Source organism: Palaemon carinicauda, chromosome 7 (genome assembly GCF_036898095.1).
Source record: "Palaemon carinicauda isolate YSFRI2023 chromosome 7, ASM3689809v2, whole genome shotgun sequence".
Classification (NCBI taxonomy): Eukaryota; Metazoa; Arthropoda; class Malacostraca; order Decapoda; family Palaemonidae; genus Palaemon; species Palaemon carinicauda.
Window position 1 is genome coordinate 150,479,248 of NC_090731.1, and position 19,153 is coordinate 150,498,400.

General features: G+C 47.2%; 1 protein-coding gene across 1 annotated transcript in view; it reads right to left on the reverse strand.

Annotated features, from left to right (window-relative positions):
- LOC137644064 (ubiquitin carboxyl-terminal hydrolase 30 homolog) overlaps positions 1-19,153 on the reverse strand; it is an 87,304-nt gene that overhangs the window by 60,497 nt on the left and 7,654 nt on the right. Inside the window, exon 2 of the mRNA XM_068376967.1 lies at positions 11,274-11,429. Coding sequence (XP_068233068.1) covers positions 11,274-11,429 — 156 coding nt within the window. The remainder of the gene's footprint in view (positions 1-11,273; positions 11,430-19,153) is intronic.

Sequence of the window (19,153 nt, forward strand, 5' to 3'; positions counted from 1 at the left end):
GGACAAGGCTCTTAGGGATGGGTCAAATGAGTTGGCTTAGCTTTTTTCTGCAGGAGTTTTAAAGAAGAGGGCCCTTTTATGTTCCTTCACTTCTAGAGCAGTTACAGTCGCCCAGAAGGCTGAGCTCCTTTACGCCCCTCTCTCGGAGCACCTTTTTCCTGAGTCCCTTGTCAGGGACATTACCCTTTCTCTAGCGCAAAAGGCCACACAAGACCTCCAGTCACGCTCTGCAAGGAAGCCTTTACAAGCGGTTCCTTAGTCATTGAAGAGAGAGGAGAGGAAGCTTCAGCAGCCCTTTCGAGGTAGAGCTCCGACGAGAACAGACTTCAGGGGAAGAAGGCAGGAGGAGACGGGTGGTAGAACGAATAGGGGTTCGTTCAGATCCTGCCCCAGGATATGAAGCTCAAGTCCTCCAGACAGTGGTAGGAGCAAGACTGTCACTTTTTTGGCAAGCTTGGAAGAAAAGAGGGGCGGACGCCTGGTCCCTTTCGGTCATCAAGGAGGGATACAAGATCCCCCTCTTAAAGAAACCTCCGCTTTCAAATACGCCTCTATCCTTGGTGGCGCAGTACTCGGACGTCGGGATACAAGAGGCTTTACTGGATCTGGTGAACCAGATGCTGGAGAAGGGAGCGATAGAGCCAGTTCTGGAACTATCTTCCCCAGGCTTCTACAATTGCCTGTTTCTGGTACCGAAGAGCTCGGGTGGATGGAGACCAGTGCCAGATATCAGCACTCTGAACGTCTTTGTGGAAAAGACAAAGTTTACCATGGAGAAGACTCAGCCAGTGTCTCTGGATTTACAGGATGCTTACTTTCACATCCCCATCCATCCGACTTCGAGGAAGTTCCTAAGATTTATGATCCAGGGCAAGTGTTTCCAGTTCAAGGCTCTTTGCTTCGGCCTCAGCACTGCTCCTCAAGTCTTCACCAGGGCAATGGCGAATGTGGCAGGATGGCTTCACCAAGAGGGGATAAGAGTATCCCTATATCTGGACAACTGGTAGATAAGATCCCGGTCGAAGGAGAAATGTCTGGAGGACCTACGCAAGACTTTTATGATGGCTTAGGAACTGGGTATTGTCATCAACAAGGAGAAGTCCCAGACTGAACAGAGTCAGACAATTCTTTATTCGGGGATAGTTCTGGACTCAGTTCGTTTTCAGACTTCTCCCTCCCAAGAAAGGCAGACCAGGTGCCTCAGGAAGGTTCAGGAGGACTCCTTTTCCTTCCTCATTCCAGCAAAAATAAAGAGTCATCTGATTTGGTGGCTGGATCCAGCTATTTTAGGGGAAGGAATCTCCCTGTTCAGGAAGAACCCAGACCTAGTGTTGTTCTCAGACGCTTCGGAGTCAGGATGGGGAGCAACACTGGGAAGCAAGGAGGTCCCAGGCTCTTGAGGAAAGGAGCAAGCCGGGTGGCACATCAACAGGAAGGAGTTGATGGCCATTCTGTTAAGACTGAAGGCCTTCAAAGATTCCGTGTCGGGGAGGATAGTGGAGGTCAATTCGGACAACACCACGGCTTTGGCTTACATCAGAAAGCAAGGGGGAACTCTGTCTCTGTTCGAAACAGCAAAAGAGCTCCTTCTGTGGTCGAAGGAGAACAACATAGAACTTCTAACAAGATTCATGCAGGGACAGAAAAGAGCAGACATACTCAGCAGGAAAGGACAAGTTCTTCTCACAGAATGGACCCTCAATCATCAGAGTCTGTGGAAGTTATGGGGGAGGCCTTTAATAGACCTCTTTGCCTCCAACCAAAGTAAAAGGATCCCCAACTACTGCTCCCTAGTCCCGGACGAGGAGGCAATAGCAGTAGACGCCTTCTTGATGGACTGGACGGGGATGGACACCTATGCGTTCCCCCCTTTCAAGATCATCAATCTGGTAGTCAGGAAATTTGCTCTCCTCGAATCAGGAAGAATGATTCTGGTAGCTCCATTTTGGCCAGCAAGAGAACAGTTCACAGAAGTGTTGGACATGTTAGGGGACTTTCCAAGAAGCCTTCCTCCAAGTCCAAAGCTTCTCAAACAGCCCCAAACAGCGAGGAGGGTCTCTTCGCAAAGAGTCTACCAATCGAAGTGGGAAACCTTTAGAGCTTGGTGTAAGCAGCATAAAGTTTCCTCAACCACTACCTCTGTGAGCCAAATAGCAGATTTTTTGTTGTCCCTCAGACAAGACTCTAAACTGGCCGTATCCACTATTAAAAGTTACAGGAGTATGCTTTCTGCTGTCTGTAGGCACAGAGGCAAAGACTTGACTCAGGATAAAGACTTGCATAATCTCTTGAAGTCTTTTTAGACAACTAAGCAGGCTCAGTTAAGACCCCCAGCTTGGAATTTGGATGTGGTTCTGAGGTTCCTATGCAGCAAGAAATTCAAACTCATCTCACAAGCGTCCCTTAGAGATGCTACTTAGAAAACTCTCTTCCTGATGGCTCTGGCCACAGCAAAAAGGGTCAGCGAGGTTCATGCTATTGAGAAGCAAGTGGGCTTTAACCAGGATGGAGCAGTATGTGCGTTGAGGACTGACTTCCTCGCTAAGAACGAGAATCCATCTAAACCCTGGCCGAGGACATTTGAGGATCCTAACCTCACTAATGTGGTGGGTCAAGAACAGGAAAGGCTCCTCTGCCCAGTTAGAGCCCTAAGGGCTTATTTATCTCGTACCAAGAACGTTAGAGGTGCTTCCAATTCTTTATGGTGCTCAGTGAAAGATCCTCTAAACCCCCTCTCAAAGAATGCATTGTCATTTTTCATGAGGGAGACAATAAGAGAAGCTCACCTCTTGTGTGAGGAAGAGAGCTTCGGTCTATTAAAAGCAAAAGCTCATGAGGTGAGAGCCATTGCTATTTCACTGGCATATCGCAATAATATGTCAGTTAGACAGATTATGGACGCAACGTTCTGGAGAAGCAACTCTGTATTTGCCTCTCATTACCTCAGAGAGGTAAGAGTTGATTATGAAAGGTGTTATACCTTGGTCCCATACGTAGCTACTGCTTCTGTATTGGGCAAAGGAGTTACTACCTCCCCTCAACCTTAACTTTTGTATGCATGTGTTTGGGTTTTGGTTTTTATGATTGTCTGAGGACTCTGATTGGTGGTACAGTGCTCTCAGTCTAGCTGGATTCCCCCAGAGAGGGGATGACGAAGAAAAGAATAAGGGCCAGTCAAACCTTTTCATTCATGCAGACTAAAACTGGGTAATAATGCCCTCAACCTTCTGCTACTTGTCCAATAAGGAGCTTGAGGTTTTATACCAGCTGTTGTGCAGCCACCACAGGACTGATAGAAAAAGTATCGACTCTCCTGTGGGTCACGTCTTGCAGGTAGTGGGATGTGAACGGGGTCTGTCGTTTCCACACCCCATATTGAAGAACCTGCGTCACTGAAAAATTTCTTTTGAAGGCCAGGGACGGACGTAGCTATGCCCCTGCCATCATGTGCTCTGGGGTGACGTGACGGAGGAGGGTCTGGATTCAGAGCCAGGTCAATGATCCTACGAATCCATGCTGAGATGGTGTTCTTGGTGACCCTCCTTTTAGTCCTCCTTGTGCTGACGAATAGTGCTGGCACACGAGGACGGGCTGCGGCTGTTCTTTTGAGGTACAGTCTCAAGCTCCTTACTGGGCATAGTAAGAGATGGTCTGGGTCATCTGTTACAGAGCGGAGGCTAGAAATCCGGAAGGAGTCGAATCAAGGATCCGCAACTCCTAGGTTCCGAGTCTTAGCAATAAACTCAGGGACAAAGCTGAACGTTACCTCTCCCCATCCCCTTGAATGGGCGATGTCATACGAGAGACCATGAAGTTTGCTGACTCGCTTGGCCGAGGCCAAAGCTAGCAGGAACACCGTTTTCCAAGTTAGGTGGCGATCTGATGCCTGGCGTAATGGTTCATAGGGAGATCTCTTAAGAGACCTGAGACCTCAAACCACGTTCCATGGGGGAGGTCTCACTTCCAACTGGGGGCAGTTAAGTTCAAAACTCCGTATGAGTAGAGAAATTTCTAGCGATGAATAAATGTCCATTCCTTTCAGTCTGAAGGCAAGGCTTAAGGGTGAGTGTTAGCCTTTCACTGCCGAGACTGAAAGGCGCATTTCTTCACGCAAATACACGAGGAACTCCACATTGCTGGAATAGTGGCATCGAGTGGAGAGATACCCCTTCTACGACACCAACCACAAAAGACTTTCCACTTTGCCTGGTATGACTTCCGCAGATGTCCAGACATCCTGATCGCAACTTGTTGCGAAAATCCTCTCTCAGAGAGAAGATGCTGGATAGTCTCCAGGCGTGAAGTCGAAGTGAAGCTACGGCTTTGTGGAAGATGTTGGCGTGTGGTTGTATGAGTGTGTCGTAGAGGGAGTTCTCTTGGAGGCTCCGTTAGGAGTTGCAGAAGGTCCGGGAACCATTCTGCGTGATGCCATAGCAGAGCTATGAGGGTCATTGAAAGATTGACCAAAGTTCTGGTCTTGTTGAGTACCCTCCTCATCAGACAGAACGGGGGAAAGACGTAAACATTGATGTTGTCCCACCGTTGTTGAAAAGCATCTTGCCAGAGAGACTTGGGATCTGGGACTGGGGAACAGTACAGCGGGAGCCTGAAGTTCAGGGCCATTGCGAAGAAGTCCAAAGTCGGAGAACCCCAGAAAGTCAGGACTTTATTGGCTACTAGATGATCCAAAGACCACTCGGTACTCACTACCTGAGATGCTCTGCTCAAATTGTCGGTGAGCACATTCCTCTTGCCCGGAATGAAGAGTGCCGATAGTGGGTTCGAGTGGATTTCGGCCCATCTCAGTATCTCTACTGCTAGATGGGATAGTTGCTGCGAAAAAGTACCTCCTTGCTTGCTGATGTAGGCCACTACTGTGGTGTTGTTGCTCATCACCACCACAGAGTGACTTGCTAGGTACTGTTGGAACTGTTGAAGGTCTAGAAAGACGGCCTTCATCTCTAAGAGATTTATGTGGAGGTACTTTTCTGACTCTGACCAGAGGCCTGAGGTCGTGTGGTGCAGCACGTGGGGCCCCCACCCTTTTTGTGAAGCGTCTGAAAACAGCATCAAATCCGGGGGAAGACGAGAAGATCCACTCCCTTTCGTAGGTTCTCGTCTGCCACCCACCACAGGAGGTCCGTCAGTTCCGCAGATCCCATGGGGATCTGGATGTCCGGGGAGTCGTAAGCTTGATTCCACCGGGACTTGAGTCGCCACTGGAGGGATCTCATCCTGAGGCGACCATTGGGAACTAGACGGGCTAGCGATGAAAGGTGACCGAGGAGACGTAACCACGATTAGGCTGGAAGTTCTTCTCGTCTGAGAAAAGGTCTTGCAACCTTCCTCAGCCTTGCTATCCTGACGTCTGATGGGAAGGCTTTGTGGAGAGTGGTGTCTATAATCATGCCTAAGTATACCAGTCTTTGAGTGGGAAGCAGGGAGGACTTCTCGAGATCTACCATGATCCCCAGATCTTGGCAAAGTCTCGGAAGTGTGTCTCTGTGTTGAAGAAGGGTTGACACCGAGTCTGCTAGGATTAGCCAGTTATCCAGATAGCAGAGGAGACGGATGCCAATCCTGTGTACCCAAGATGATACTGTACTAGGGTGAACACCCTGGTGAAGACTTGTGGTGCTGTGGAAACACCGAAGCACAGCACTTTGAACTGGTATTTTCTGTTGTCCAGGCTGAATCTTAGGTACTCCCTTGAAGACGGATGTACTGGGATCTTGAAGTATGCGTCCTTTAGATCCAGTGTGCACATGAAGTCTTGCGGTTTTACTGCTAGTCTGACCGTGTCTGCCGTCTCCATGCTGAATGGAGTTTGTTTGACAAACCTGTTCAGAGCTGAGAGGTCGATGACTGGCCTCCAGACGCCTTCTTTACAAGATAGAGTAGACTGAAGAAGCCTGGGGATCTGTCGAGGACCTCTTGGAGAGCGCCCTTCTTCAACAGGGTCTAGACTTCTGCCCGAAGGGCTTGCCCCCTTGCCGATATCATGGCAAGGGAGTTCAATGACACTGGATTCGTCGTCAGGGGAGGTAGAGATGTTATGAACGGGACGTGATATCCTAGACTGATCACGGAGATTGTCCAGGAATTGGCCCAGAGTTGCTTCCGCCTGTTTGCGCAACTTTGTAGGCATTCTCCCACTGGTGGAAATGCAGGGGGACTGCCTATCTTACCGTTTGCAGCCTTGGCTGCTCCCTCTAGGATTCTTCCCTCCCCTGGAGGACTTTTTGCCTTTCCTTTCTTTGACAGGAAAGGGCTTAGACACCATTGTTCTTTCTGCAGTTGTCGTCGTAGTGGTCTTGGCTGGACAGGACTGCTGTGGTGCTGGAGGCTTATAGGGCTTAGATGTTAAAGCCCTATGGAGGAGGGAGTCTTGATGTGACTTTCTCCACCTCTCAGCAGCATGTTCCACATCCTTAGTCTCGAATAAAACAGACCCCTCCATGGAGGAATGTCTGAGCCTATTGATCTCGGCGCTAGGAGCCTCCTGGTGGAATCTCTCAGCTACTGCATTCCGAAGTTTCAGGATGGTATTTGCCCACAAGTTCGAGACTTGGTGAGCCAGAAAATCGATTGGGCGAGTGCCTGAGAGGAGGAAGGTTTCCATAGCTTGGTATGTTCCTTGGAGAAATCTTCAGAACGTATCACGATACCCAACCAGATATCGAGCCACGAAGTAGCTTGCATAGCACACTTCGCGATCTTCTCCTGGTTTTGGATCTCGGCCGCCGAGAACAAGACCTGCCGGTTGGAGTCTCTAGAAGGACTCCCCTGGTTAGCTCTTCCAGCGAGTGGTGAAGTGGAAGAGCTAAACAAGGCTCCTGTAGGATCTCAAAGTACCTCCTCTGCTGTACGCGAGGAAGTGCGAGGAGCTTGTTGGTGGTACCGGAACGGTTGGAGGAGGACATCTCGGAGAGCTGCTGGGCGATCTTGTCTCTGGTACTCTTTACCCCTTGAGACCAGGGCAGGGCTGCACTGGTCTTGGAGGGCTTTTGAGTACCAAAGACGCGGTCTAGGACTGTGTCTTTGCCCTCTCAAGGAGGGATCTCTGGGTCGGAAAACATGTTGAGAGCCCTTAGAGTCAGAACCTGCCAAAATGCGTGTTCTGACTCCTGCTGGTCTACTCCTGTTGTAGGACTTGCAGCGAAGTCTACTTCTATCCCCAAAGACTCTTCTTGGGGAGAATCGCGGACATTCCCTGAGTGGCTGGCTGACTCCATCCTAGCCCTAGTGGAGGATTTAGGCAATGTTTTGGAGTCCTCGGATTCCTTCCGGGGAAGGATGTAAGACTCCAACATTGATGAGGGTGGCATGTTCCTTCTAATCCCAGACTGTGTGGAACTCTCGGCATGAAAAGTTTCCTTCATTGCAATGGGGGAAAATCTCTCTTCACGTAATTCCCTTGGTGACAGGAGATATTCATCTGAGAGGGAGGGAGAGTCAGTCCAAGGAATAGGAGAAACCTGCCTTGAAGGTCTGCGTGGAGTCAGTTTTGCCCTTGGGGAAGTGAAAGCGTCCAGAACTCCTCTTTTCCTCTTCAGCGGGGTAGAAGAAGCCATGGTTCCGTGTCCCAGCTCCGACAGGAAAGGCTTGAAAGCCTGAGTTACGGCTCTCATCAGGGCACTGAACCAGGACTGTTGGCTGACAGATGCACTGAAGGGAAAGGGACTGAAGGATCCCTGGGAGGAGTCACTGGAATAGGTGGGTTCGCTTTTGGTAGCTTTGGGACCCTGAACCCCTCTGGAACCTTCCCTTCTCCCACAATGCGCGGTGGTATGCCCTTGCGGGGAGGGGAATGAGGCGATGGCGACCTTACTGGACGTCGTTCCTTGTGATGCGCAGGCTCGCGCGCGGGAGAATATTGACACACGTGCGAGGGCGAATATTGAAGCTCGCACGCGGGAGAATATTCGCGCGCATCTGTCAAAGACTTAGGGCGCGTGCGCCGGAGCATGTTGGTGCGCATCCCTCTGAGGATGACGGGCGCACATATCCTTGTAAGTGTGCACAGGTGAACACTGGCGCGTATCCTTGTGAGTGCACACAGGAGAAGGCTGGCGCGCAGGTGAGCACTGGCGCGTTGGTAAGGGTGAGGGCAGCGTGGCTGTCTCATTGACAAGCTTGCTTTCAGGAGAAAGTTGGCGCGCAGGTTTTAAATGGCGCGTAGGGTGGCGCGCAATATGGCGCTCAGGAGAGCGTGAGGTAGGGCGTGCATGCGCACATGCAGGAGAATGTTGGCATGCGGGAGAGCGCTGGCGCGCAGGAGAACATTGGCGCGCAGGTGTGCGCTGGCGCGTAGATCATTGGCGCTAAAGCGCAGTGGGTGCAGGAGAGCCCTGACGCGCAGGAGATCGTTAGCGTGAATGCGCATTAGGAGGATGCCCTGCGTTAGGGCGAGCAGGATGAGCAGCGCGCTGTAGTGATGGGGCTTGACGAGCTACTGATGAGCACTGGTCAGGTTTCGTGGGCACGTAGCGCGTGAACTGTTGGCGAGCAATAGCGCTGTCAGGAAACCTTGTTAGGCCCATACAGGAACGGCGACGGCAGGTCTGTCGCATGGAAGGTCGACATGTCCTTTAAAAGGATGATCTTCCACCGAAGGAGATCGCTAGCGATCTGCAGAGAGGTCCAGGACCAAAGCAGGTACAGTGATGGAAGATCTGTCTAGAGGCTCCTCTGCGGGGGACTCCATAGAAGACGTTGAACCAAAGAGGCGCCTCCTCACCACAGGTGAAGGAAGGCCTCTACGGCGAAGAGGAAGGCGAGCCTTCCGACGGATGCGCCCGCTGGGGGCCGTTGAATCAGCAAGCTGACCTTCTGCAGTCCTCCGAAGAGGAGTCTCTGTAAGTGAACTCCCCCGAGGGGAAAGAAACACTAGCAGAAGAGACTGACGATGGACTTACTTTCCCACCTTGTAGGATGATCAGGAACGGGGGAAACTAAGCCGTCAGCTACCATAGAGTCTGGAGTGGAAGAGGAGATGGGTGAAACCGCATTGGATACCTCTGACACCACAACGTCGACGAGAGTCGGGATCAACCTCTGACGTTGACAATGATTGCTTGACAGCAGCACCCAGGCGGATATAATCAAGCAAAACCTCCTCGGAGGGCGAACCCATAAGCCCCAAGGAGAACCAAAGCTAAAAAAGGGAAGTTAGTGACATGGCCTCCCCCGGGGGGAGAGATGGAGCTACTTCGCTAGGGAAAGCAACGTCATCTCTCGAGACCCGAGGTTGGTTAGAAATAATTCGGTCTACGCTACCACTCGATGGTCTCTCGAAAGAGACCGACCAAGTGGGAGCTTCGGAGGAGGTTTGGGCAACGGAAGAAGACTCCTTGGGTTTTTCTTCATTCGAAGCAACCTTCGAAGGAGAAATATCCCACTTGGACTACTTCTTCTGCCCACTGGGAGGCAGACCACTTCCTACATTCATTACACTGGTTGACACTATCACACCATTGGCCCCTACAAGAAGGACAAAGGGCATGAGGATCAGTCTCGATCGCCGACATGAATGTTCAACAGGAGCGGTCGGGAAAACCAGGGCAGGTGCGCATGGTCGCAGAGGCCAACTTCACGTACACAATAACTAGAAAAAGAAAGAGCAAAAAAGCGTTAATGGCTGCCAAAATGACAGCGAGGATGAGAGCGGACACGTCCGACCACCATCCGAGCCGAGAGCAAAGTGAGCTCAAGCATAGGTGTGTGTGTGGGGGGGGGGTGGGGGGGGGGGGTTTAGCAAGCTACCCTCCCCTCCCCCCGCTAACTAGCGATGTGGGTAGTAAACCCTCGTTAAAAATTGATGGCTCGTCATTTCAGCTACACCGAAAGTAATATGACAAATTCGAAGATAATTTGTATTTTTCCTAACCATACAAACCTTAGCTATTTACAGAGGGTTACCTTTTAGCGCAGCTGAAATGGCGAGCCATTAGAATTTAACGAGGGTGTATTACCCCCGCGCTAGTTAGCGGGGGGTAGGGGAGTGGTAGCTAGCTACCCCTCCCCCCCTCACACACAGATGAATGCTCACTTTCACTTAGAGGTAGGACTTGTCTTGGGGGACAGGGCTGGCGGGCAAATATGTGTAAATAGCTAAGGTTTGTATGGTTAGGAAAAATACAAATTATCTTTGAATTTGTCATTTGTTCCGTAACCGAAATACAAACCACGCTATTTACAGAGGGTGACTTACCCCTTAGGTAGGGTGGAAAGTCCCCAGCCATACTGGCTTTGGCTTTACCCGGGGACTCAGAATCCGAGTGAGTCGCACTCGAAAAAAGGAGTCCCTGCACCTCACAAGTTCCTTGCTCCGCAAGGAACCATGTGGCCTACGTAAGCTTGTGTGTGAAGGAAGAAGTGTGACCCGTCCTAGGCAGTTGACCTGAAGTTCCAGAAGGAACTCTGGGTTAGGACATTCCCAATACCACCTCGTCAGGGTATGGGGGACGCGACAGTATTGACTCAATACTCGGAACACAAGGAAGCATGGTTTACCTGCAGAGGTTCGAGGTCAGCTATGCAGAGACCAGGATGCTGCTTCCCCGTAGAGGGGATGATGAAGAAAGAAGTAAGGGCCAGACATACTTCTTTCGTTCATGCAGACTAAAACTTGATAACAATGCCCTCAACCTTCTGCTACCTTTCCAAAAAAGGAGCCTGAGGTTAGAACAGCTGTTGTGTATCCACCACAGAGCGATAGAAAACGTATCGAGACTCCTGTGGGTCACGCCCTGCAGGAAGCGGGCTGCGAAGGTCATTAGACGCTTCCAGACTCCAGCTTATAGCAGGGCTGCGAAGGTCATTAGACGCTTCCAGACTCCAGCTTATAGCACCTGCGTCACAGAGTAGCATTACTCGAAGGCGCATATATATTGAGTAAATGAAAAGTAAGCGATTAAGTAAAGACAAAACAAACAATGGCTGCCAAGAGAGGACCAAGACAGAGACGTTTGTCACAGTCCGAGCCTAAAGTGAAAGTGAGCATTCATCTGTGTGTGAGGGGGGGGGAGGGGTAGCTAGCTACCACTCCCCTACCCCCCGCTAACTAGCGCGGGGGTAATACACCCTCGTTAAATTCTAATGGCTCGCCATTTCAGCTGCGCTAAAAGGTAACCCTCTGTAAATAGCGTGGTTTGTATTTCGGTTACGGAACAAACCCCTATTAAATAGCGTGGTTTATATTCTATACACGGAACAAAGTAAAATTAGGATGATACTATATAAAACAAACCAGATATTTAAACTATACATACCACAGAGAAGCTTATGGAGAGCAGATACTAAAGGTGGAGACGGATCTTGATGTTTGCTACCCAACCAAGTCACAAATAATGGACAAGACGACAATGCTTGCACTAGGGCATTCAAAAAACATGAATTTCCAATATTAGCTAAGCCCGGTATATTTCCTGAAATGACAAGGAGGAAATTGTTAATTTCTACATTTGGACTATAAAATAAACAAATATTTTTCAGAGAAAAAATCACAAAAGTCTTTATAGCAATAAAATTTAACAATATAAAAATTTAATGCATATATAAAAAACTTCAACAAATGTTACTCCTTTATCAAGGCATATAATTAAGTGGAAAGTACATATGTAACTATATTTCCTATATGCAGTGGAACCTCTGCATACGATATTAATTCGTTCCGGGAACTGCTTCATAGGTAAAAACAATCGTATGTTGGGGCAAATATTCCCATAAAAATACGCTGTAATTTGTATACAGTAATTCGTTCCACAGGCCAAAAACCTATGACAACTCCTTAATAAATTACTACACATAATTACACATAACAATAATACAATTGTATTATATATGAAAGATGTAAAAAAGAATAATTATAAAGTAATAGTAAATAAAAAAAGGGGTTTTTATTGTCACTTTACCTTAGAGACAGGCCAATGCAGGTGTAGGAATTGCTAAGCAGAAGACGGACGGTCGGCGAGGAGGTAGAGATGGTGACTGCGATAACATACCGTAACTTGCTCTAACTTACACTACATAACTTTAACCTAACTTGGCTTATCTATTTTTTTTTATTTTTATATTTTATATATTTTTTTACATTTTTTCCTTTTTGATTTTTAATTTTCATCACTTTCACTCAATTCAATCTTATTTTTCTTTGCTTCACTTTCTTTCTCTTCATCACAATCACTAGCCGGCTTCCTAGATTATTTTAAAGAAACTATCGAGAGAAAGCTGCTTGGTATGGCTTTTCAGAATTTTTTTTCTGAAATGGGTTAAACAGACATCAAATTGCGAAACTACACGGCAAACATGAAGTTTCTGTGGGTGATACTTATCAATGAAATCAACCACGTGTTGATGATATGCTTACATCTCTTTTATTTCAGCCGAACTTAAGATGTGCTCTACCTCCTCGATGTCCTCCGACTCACTCAACTGCACTTGGAACTCATCATGCTGCATGGCATGCAGCTCCTTGAGTTCCTCGGTGGTGAGCTCTTCATGATGCTCCTCGACGAATTCAGTGATGTCATCTTCATCGACCTCCAGACCCATGGACTTGCTAAGGGATACTATCTCTTCTACGTCTTCCTCTACGGCAAGCACAGGTTCAGGCTCGGGGCCAAAACCTTCAAAATCTCTGGGAGAAACAGCATCAGGCCAAAGCTTCTTCCAAGCTGAATTCAGTGTCCGTCAACTTACTCCCTCCCAAGCCTGATCTATGACCTTCAAGCAGTGCACGATATTGAAATGGCTCCTCCAAAATTCACGCAAAGTTAAGTAGGTGCTTTGCGTGACATTAAAGCACTGCTTAAATAAGTGCTTGGTGAAGAGCTTCTTAAAATTAGAGATGACTTGCTGGTCTATGGGCTGGAGGATAGGGGTCGTGTTCGGTGGAAGATACGGCACTCTGATGAACTTGAGCTGGTCGAGGATATCTATGAGCCATGGGGGGTGAGCGGGAGCATTACCATTCAACAAAGAAATGCCTAGTAACCTAAGCCTTAGAATTAGTACGCCAGAAAACATGCAGCATGTCCTTATTGACTATGTGCCTGAAAGGCCCTAAGGTTTTCGAAATGATAAACCAAAAACAGCTTTATTTTGCAGTCCCCGCTGGCGTTGGTACATAGGGCAAGAGTCAACCGATCCTTCATGGGCTTATGTCCAGGAATTTTCTTCTCTTCGGCGGTGATGTATGTTCGACTAGGCATCTTTTTCCAAAACAGACAGGTTTCATCACAATTGAAAACTTGATGCTCTGCATAGCCTTCATCCTCCACGATCTTTTCAAACTTCTTAACAAAATCGTTAGCAGCCTTGGTATCCGAACTTGAAGCCTCTCCGTGCCGAACAACTGAATGAATCCCGGTGTGTCTCTTAAATTTCTCGAACCAACCACGAGATGCCTTGAATTCCTCCGTTGTAGGATCGGTTGAACTCTCCCCCGCGTCACCCCCAGAGCCCGCCGCCTTCAAGTCACAATAGATAGCGCTGGCCTTCTCACAAATGATCGTTTCAGTGATCGTATCACCAACAATCTTTTTGTCCTTTATCTATATCAACAAAAGGCGTTCCATCTCTTCCAGGGTAGGGCTACGACGTTTTGATATAATGGTGATCTCCTTTGATGGTTTGAATGCTTTAATGGCTGCCTTCTGCTTGATGATCGTCGAGACCGTAGACATATTCCGGCCATATTGTTTAGCCAGATCACTCACACGCACACCGTGCTCATGTTTTTCTATAATTTCTTGCTTCAATTCTAATGAAAGCATTGCCTTCTTCCTTTTCTCATCACTACTAATACCTGTACCGAAACTAAGCTTCTTAGGACCCATGATTATACGTAAAATCAAAAATGTTATTTTTATTAATAAAATAAATTTTTGAATATACTTACCCGGTGATCATATAAGCTGCAACTCTGTTGCTCGACAGAAAAACCTACGGTCAAAATACGCCAGCGATCGCTATGCAGGTGGGGGTGTACATCAACAGCGCCATCTGTCGAGCAGGTACTTAGTACTCCAAGTAAACAAAGAACCAATTTTCTCCTCGGTCCACTGGGTCTCTATTGGGGAGGAAGGGAGGGTCCTTTAATATATGATCACCGGGTAAGTATATTAAAAAATTTATTTTATTAATAAAAATACAGTGATACCTCGGTAGTCGAACGACTCTATACTCGAACAATTCGGAGTTCGACCAAAATTTTCGAGAAATTTTTGCTGCGGTGCTCGACCAAAAATTCGGTACTCGACCAGCCGAACACGTGACGACCGCATGGGCTTTGTGATGATCGCGCCATCTCGGCCACTCTCGCTTGTTCGGGAAGCATCAGTTCTCTCGAGAGCGTCACTCAGACAACGCGCGATCAGCATTCGTTGTGATTTAGTGATTTTCAGTGCTTTTAATTGCTTTTTTAGCTTTCATAATGAGTCCCAAGAAAGTAATGAGTGTTAAGGGGAAGGAGAAGAGGAAAACAGTGCGAACAACGATCGAGTTGAAGAAGGAAATTATAGCGAAATATGAGAATGGTGTACGAGTGTCCGATTTAGCGGTAGAATACGGAATGGCGAAGTCGACCATTTCTACGTTTTTAAAGCATAAAGAAATGATTAAGAAGGCGAATGTTGCAACGGGAGTTACGGCGGTAACTAAGCAAAGGCCACAAGTGATTGAGGAGATGGAAAAGTTGCTTTTAATATTTATTAAAGAAAAACAGTTGGCCGGGGAAAGTGTTAGTGAAGCGTTCATTTGTGAAAAAGCGTTGCATATCTATGAAGAATTAGTGAAGAAAAGTCCGAGTACCAGTGAAAGTGATTCATTTACATTTAAAGCGAGCAGGGGTTGGTTTGAAAAGTTTCGTAATAGAACAGGTATTCATCGTGTTACTAGGCATGGGGAGGCAGCTAGTTCGGATCAAATTGCAGCCGATAAATACGTGGGGGAATTCGATCGGTACATAAATGAACAAAATTTGATCGCACAACAAGTCTTTAATTGTGATGAGACTGGGTTATTTTGGAAGAAAATGCCAGCCAATACGTACATTACCAAGGACGAGACGAAGATGCCAGGTCACAAGCCAATGAAAGATAGGCTAACATTGTTGCTGTGTGCAAATGCAAGTGGCGATTGCAAGATCAAACCCTTGTTAGTGTACCACTCGGACAACCCCCGGGTGTTCAAACGAAATAATATTTGTAAAAGTGCACTACCAGTTATGTGGCGCTCGAACACTAAATCTTGGGTCACAAGACAATTCTTTACTGAGTGGATAAACGAAGTGTTTGCCCCCCAGGTTAAGGCTTACCTCATTGAAAAGAGCTTGCCAATGAAATGTCTTCTGGTTATGGACAATGCTCCTGCACATCCTCCAGGTCTCGAGGATGACTTGAAAGAAGAATACAGCTTTATCAAAATCAAATTCTTGCCCCCCAATACTACTCCCATACTCCAGCCCATGGACCAACAGGTCATTTCAAATTTCAAAAAACTCTATACCAAGGCCCTTTTCAGAAAGTGTTTTGAAGTGACCAGTGACACGAAGTTGACCCTAAAGGAATTCTGGAAGGAACACTTCAGCATCCTCAACTCTGTTAACATGATTGACCAAGCTTGGCGAGGTGTGACCTATAGGACATTGAACTCTGCCTGGCGTAAGCTGTGGCCATCATGTGTCACAGAGAGGGAGTTTGAAGGTTTCCAACCAGAGGCGGGTCCAAGCACTGCTACCCCTGTAATTTCTGATGACACTGATGTCGTTGAGGAAATTGTTGTCATGGGCAGGAGTTTGGGGCTTGAGGTCGACAAGGATGATATTGATGAGCTTGTAGAAAGCCATTCTACCGAGTTGACTGTGGAGGAATTGTTGCACCTGCAACAACAACAGCAGCAGGATCTGATTGTGGAGCAGGAATCTTCAGAAGAGGATGAGGTAAGGGAGGATGTTCCAAGTTCTCTCATCAATGAAATTTGTTCCAAGTGGGCAGATGTGCAGGCTTTTGCTGAAAAATACCACCCAGAAATTGCAGTAGCAAACCGGGCAGTGCATATGTTTAATGATAGTGTCATGTATCATTTTCGAAGAATACTGCAGAGGAGGAAGAAACAATTAACAATAGACCAGTTTTTCACAAAAGAAAAGAAAGCTGCTACATCAAAGCCTGTTTCTCCTCCAAAGAAGAGACAAAGAAGAGAAGAAACCCCTGAAATAGATCTGCCCACCCTTTCATTGGAGAGAGAAACAACTCCTGAAGGAGAACTACCCCGCCACATCATGGAAGGGGACTCTCCTTCCAAGCAGTAACCTCCCCCTTCCATCCTCTCCACATCCATCCCTGTATGCCATCGAACCGCTGCTCAAAGGTATGTTCACTACAGTACAGAAAATGGTTTAAAATTGTTTTATTTTAGTACAGTAAATGGTTTAAAATTGTTTTATAGGATTTTCTGACCAATTTCATACACATTTAGATAATTATTGTTGTTTAGGTACACGTTTTATTAATATTTTGGGCCTGTTCGAGTGCTTGGGAACGGAATAGAATATATACCATTATTTCTTATGGGGAAAAAAAATTCGGTACTCGAACAAATCGGAGGTCGAACACGGATCTCGAACGGATTATGGTCGAGTACCGAGGTATCACTGTAACATTTTTCAATATTAAACTTAGCCGGTGATCATATAAGCTGATTCACACCCAGGGGGGTGGGTAGAGACCAGCATTACATGTTTACATTATTATGAGCTAAGTATTTTGTATTTCATTTTAGCAGTTATTCAAAATAACAAACATAAAATAAATAAGTACCTGGTAAGGAAGTCGACTTGAACAATTACTCTGCCTTTTTAAGTACGTCTTCCTTACGGAGCCTCGCGATCCTCTTAGGATGCTGAGCGACCCCTAGGATCTGAAGTATCAAGGGTTGCAACCCATACAACAGGACCTCATCAAAACCTCTAATCTAGGCGCTTCTCAAGAAATGACTTTGACCACCCGCCAAATCAAGTAGGATGCGAAAGGCTTCTTAGCCTTCCGGACAACCCAAAAACAATAATAAAACATTTCAAGAGAAAGATTAAAAAGGTTATGGAATTAGGGAATTGTAGTGGTTGAGCCCTCACCCACTACTGCACTCGTTGCTACGAATGGTCCCAGAGTGTAGCAGTTCTCGTAAAGAGACTGGACATTCTTAAGATAAAAAGACGCGAACACTGATTTGCTTTTCCAATAGGTTGCGTCGATTATACTTTGCAGAGATCTATTTTGTTTAAAGGCCACGGAAGTTGCGACAGCTCTAACTTCGTGTGTCCTTACCTTCAGCAAAGCTTGGTCTTCCTCATTCAGATGGGAATGAGCTTCTCGTATTAACAGTCTGATAAAATAGGATAAAGCATTCTTTGACATAGGCAAAGATGGATTCTTAACTGAACACCATAAAGCTTCAGACGGGCCTCGTAAAGGTTTTTAAATAGAACTTAAGAGCTCTTACAGGACATAAGACTCTTTCTAGTTCATTTCCAACCATACGATAAGTTTGGAATATCGAACGATATTGGTCAAGGCCGAGAAGGCAGCTCGTGTTTGGCTAGAAAACCAAGTTGTAGAACATGTAGCCGTTTCGGATGAGAATCCGATGTTCTTGCTGAAGGCATGAATCTCACTGACTCTTTTAGCTGTGGCTAAGCATATCAGGAAAAGAGTCTTTAAGGTGAGATCTTTCAGGGAGGCTGATTGTAGCGGTTCGAACCTGTCTGACATAAGGAATCTTAGTACCACGTCTAAATTCCAACCAGGTGTAACCAAACGACGCTCCTTCGTGGTCTCAAAAGACTTAAGGAGGTCCTGTAGATCTTTATTGTTGGAAAGATCTAAGCCTCTGTGACGGAAGACTGATGCCAACATGCTTCTGTAACCCTTGATAGTGGGAGCTGAAAGAGATCGTTCTTTCCTCAGATATAAGAGAAAGTCAGCTATTTGAGTTACAGAGGTACTGGTCGAGGATACGGATACTGACTTGCACCAGTTTCGGAAGATTTCCCACTTCGATTGGTAGACTCTAAGGGTGGATGTTCTCCTTGCTCTAGCAATCGCTCTGGCTGCCTCCTTCGAAAAGCCTCTAGCTCTCGCGAGTCTTTCGATAGTCTGAAGGCAGTCAGACGAAGAGCGTGGAGGCCTTGGTGTACCTTCTTTACGCGTGGCTGACGTAGAAGGTCCACCCTTAGGGGAAGTGTTCTGGGAACGTCTACTAGCCATCGAAGTACCTCAGTGAGCCATTCTCTCGCGGGCCAGAGGGAAGCAACTAGCGTCAACCTTGTCCCTTCGTGAGAGGCGAACTTCTGCAGTACCTTGTTGACAATCTTGAACGGAGGGAATGCATATAGATCTAGATGTGACCAATCTAGTAGAAAGGCATCTATATGAACTGCTGCTGGGTCCGGGATTGGTGAGCAAAATATTGGGAGCCTCTTGGTCATCGAGGTTGCGAAGAGATCTATGGTTGGCTGGCCCCAGGTGGCCCAAAGTCTCTTGCATACATCCTTGTGGAGGGTCCATTCTGTTGGAATTATTTGTCCCTTCCGAATGAGACAATCTGCCATGACATTCAAGTTGCCTTGGATGAACCTCGTTACTAGTGATATGTCTAGACCTTTTGACCAGGTGAGGAGGTCCCTTGCGATCTCGTACAATGTCAGAGAGTAGGTCCCTCCTTGCTTGGAGATGTACGCCAAAGCCGTGGTGTTGTCCAAGTTCACCTCCACCACTTTGCCTTGAAGGAGAGACCTGAAGCTTTTCCAGGTCAGACGTACTGCCAGTAGCTCCTTGCAGTTGAAATGCATTGTCCTTTGACTCGAGTTCCATGATCCCGAGCATTCCCTACCGTCTAATGTCGCACCCCAGCCTACGTCCGAGAAGAGAACGTGGTTGGGAGTCTGAACAGTCAGGGGAAGACCCTCTCTAAGGTTGATATAGTCCTTTCACCAAGTCAGACAAGACTTTATCTTTCCGGAAACCGGGATCGAGACCGCTTCTAGCGTCTTGTCCTTTTTCCAGTGAAAAGCTAGATGGTATAGAAGAGGACGGAGGAGTAGTCTTCCTAGTGACACAAATTGATCCACGGATGACAGTGTCCCTACCAG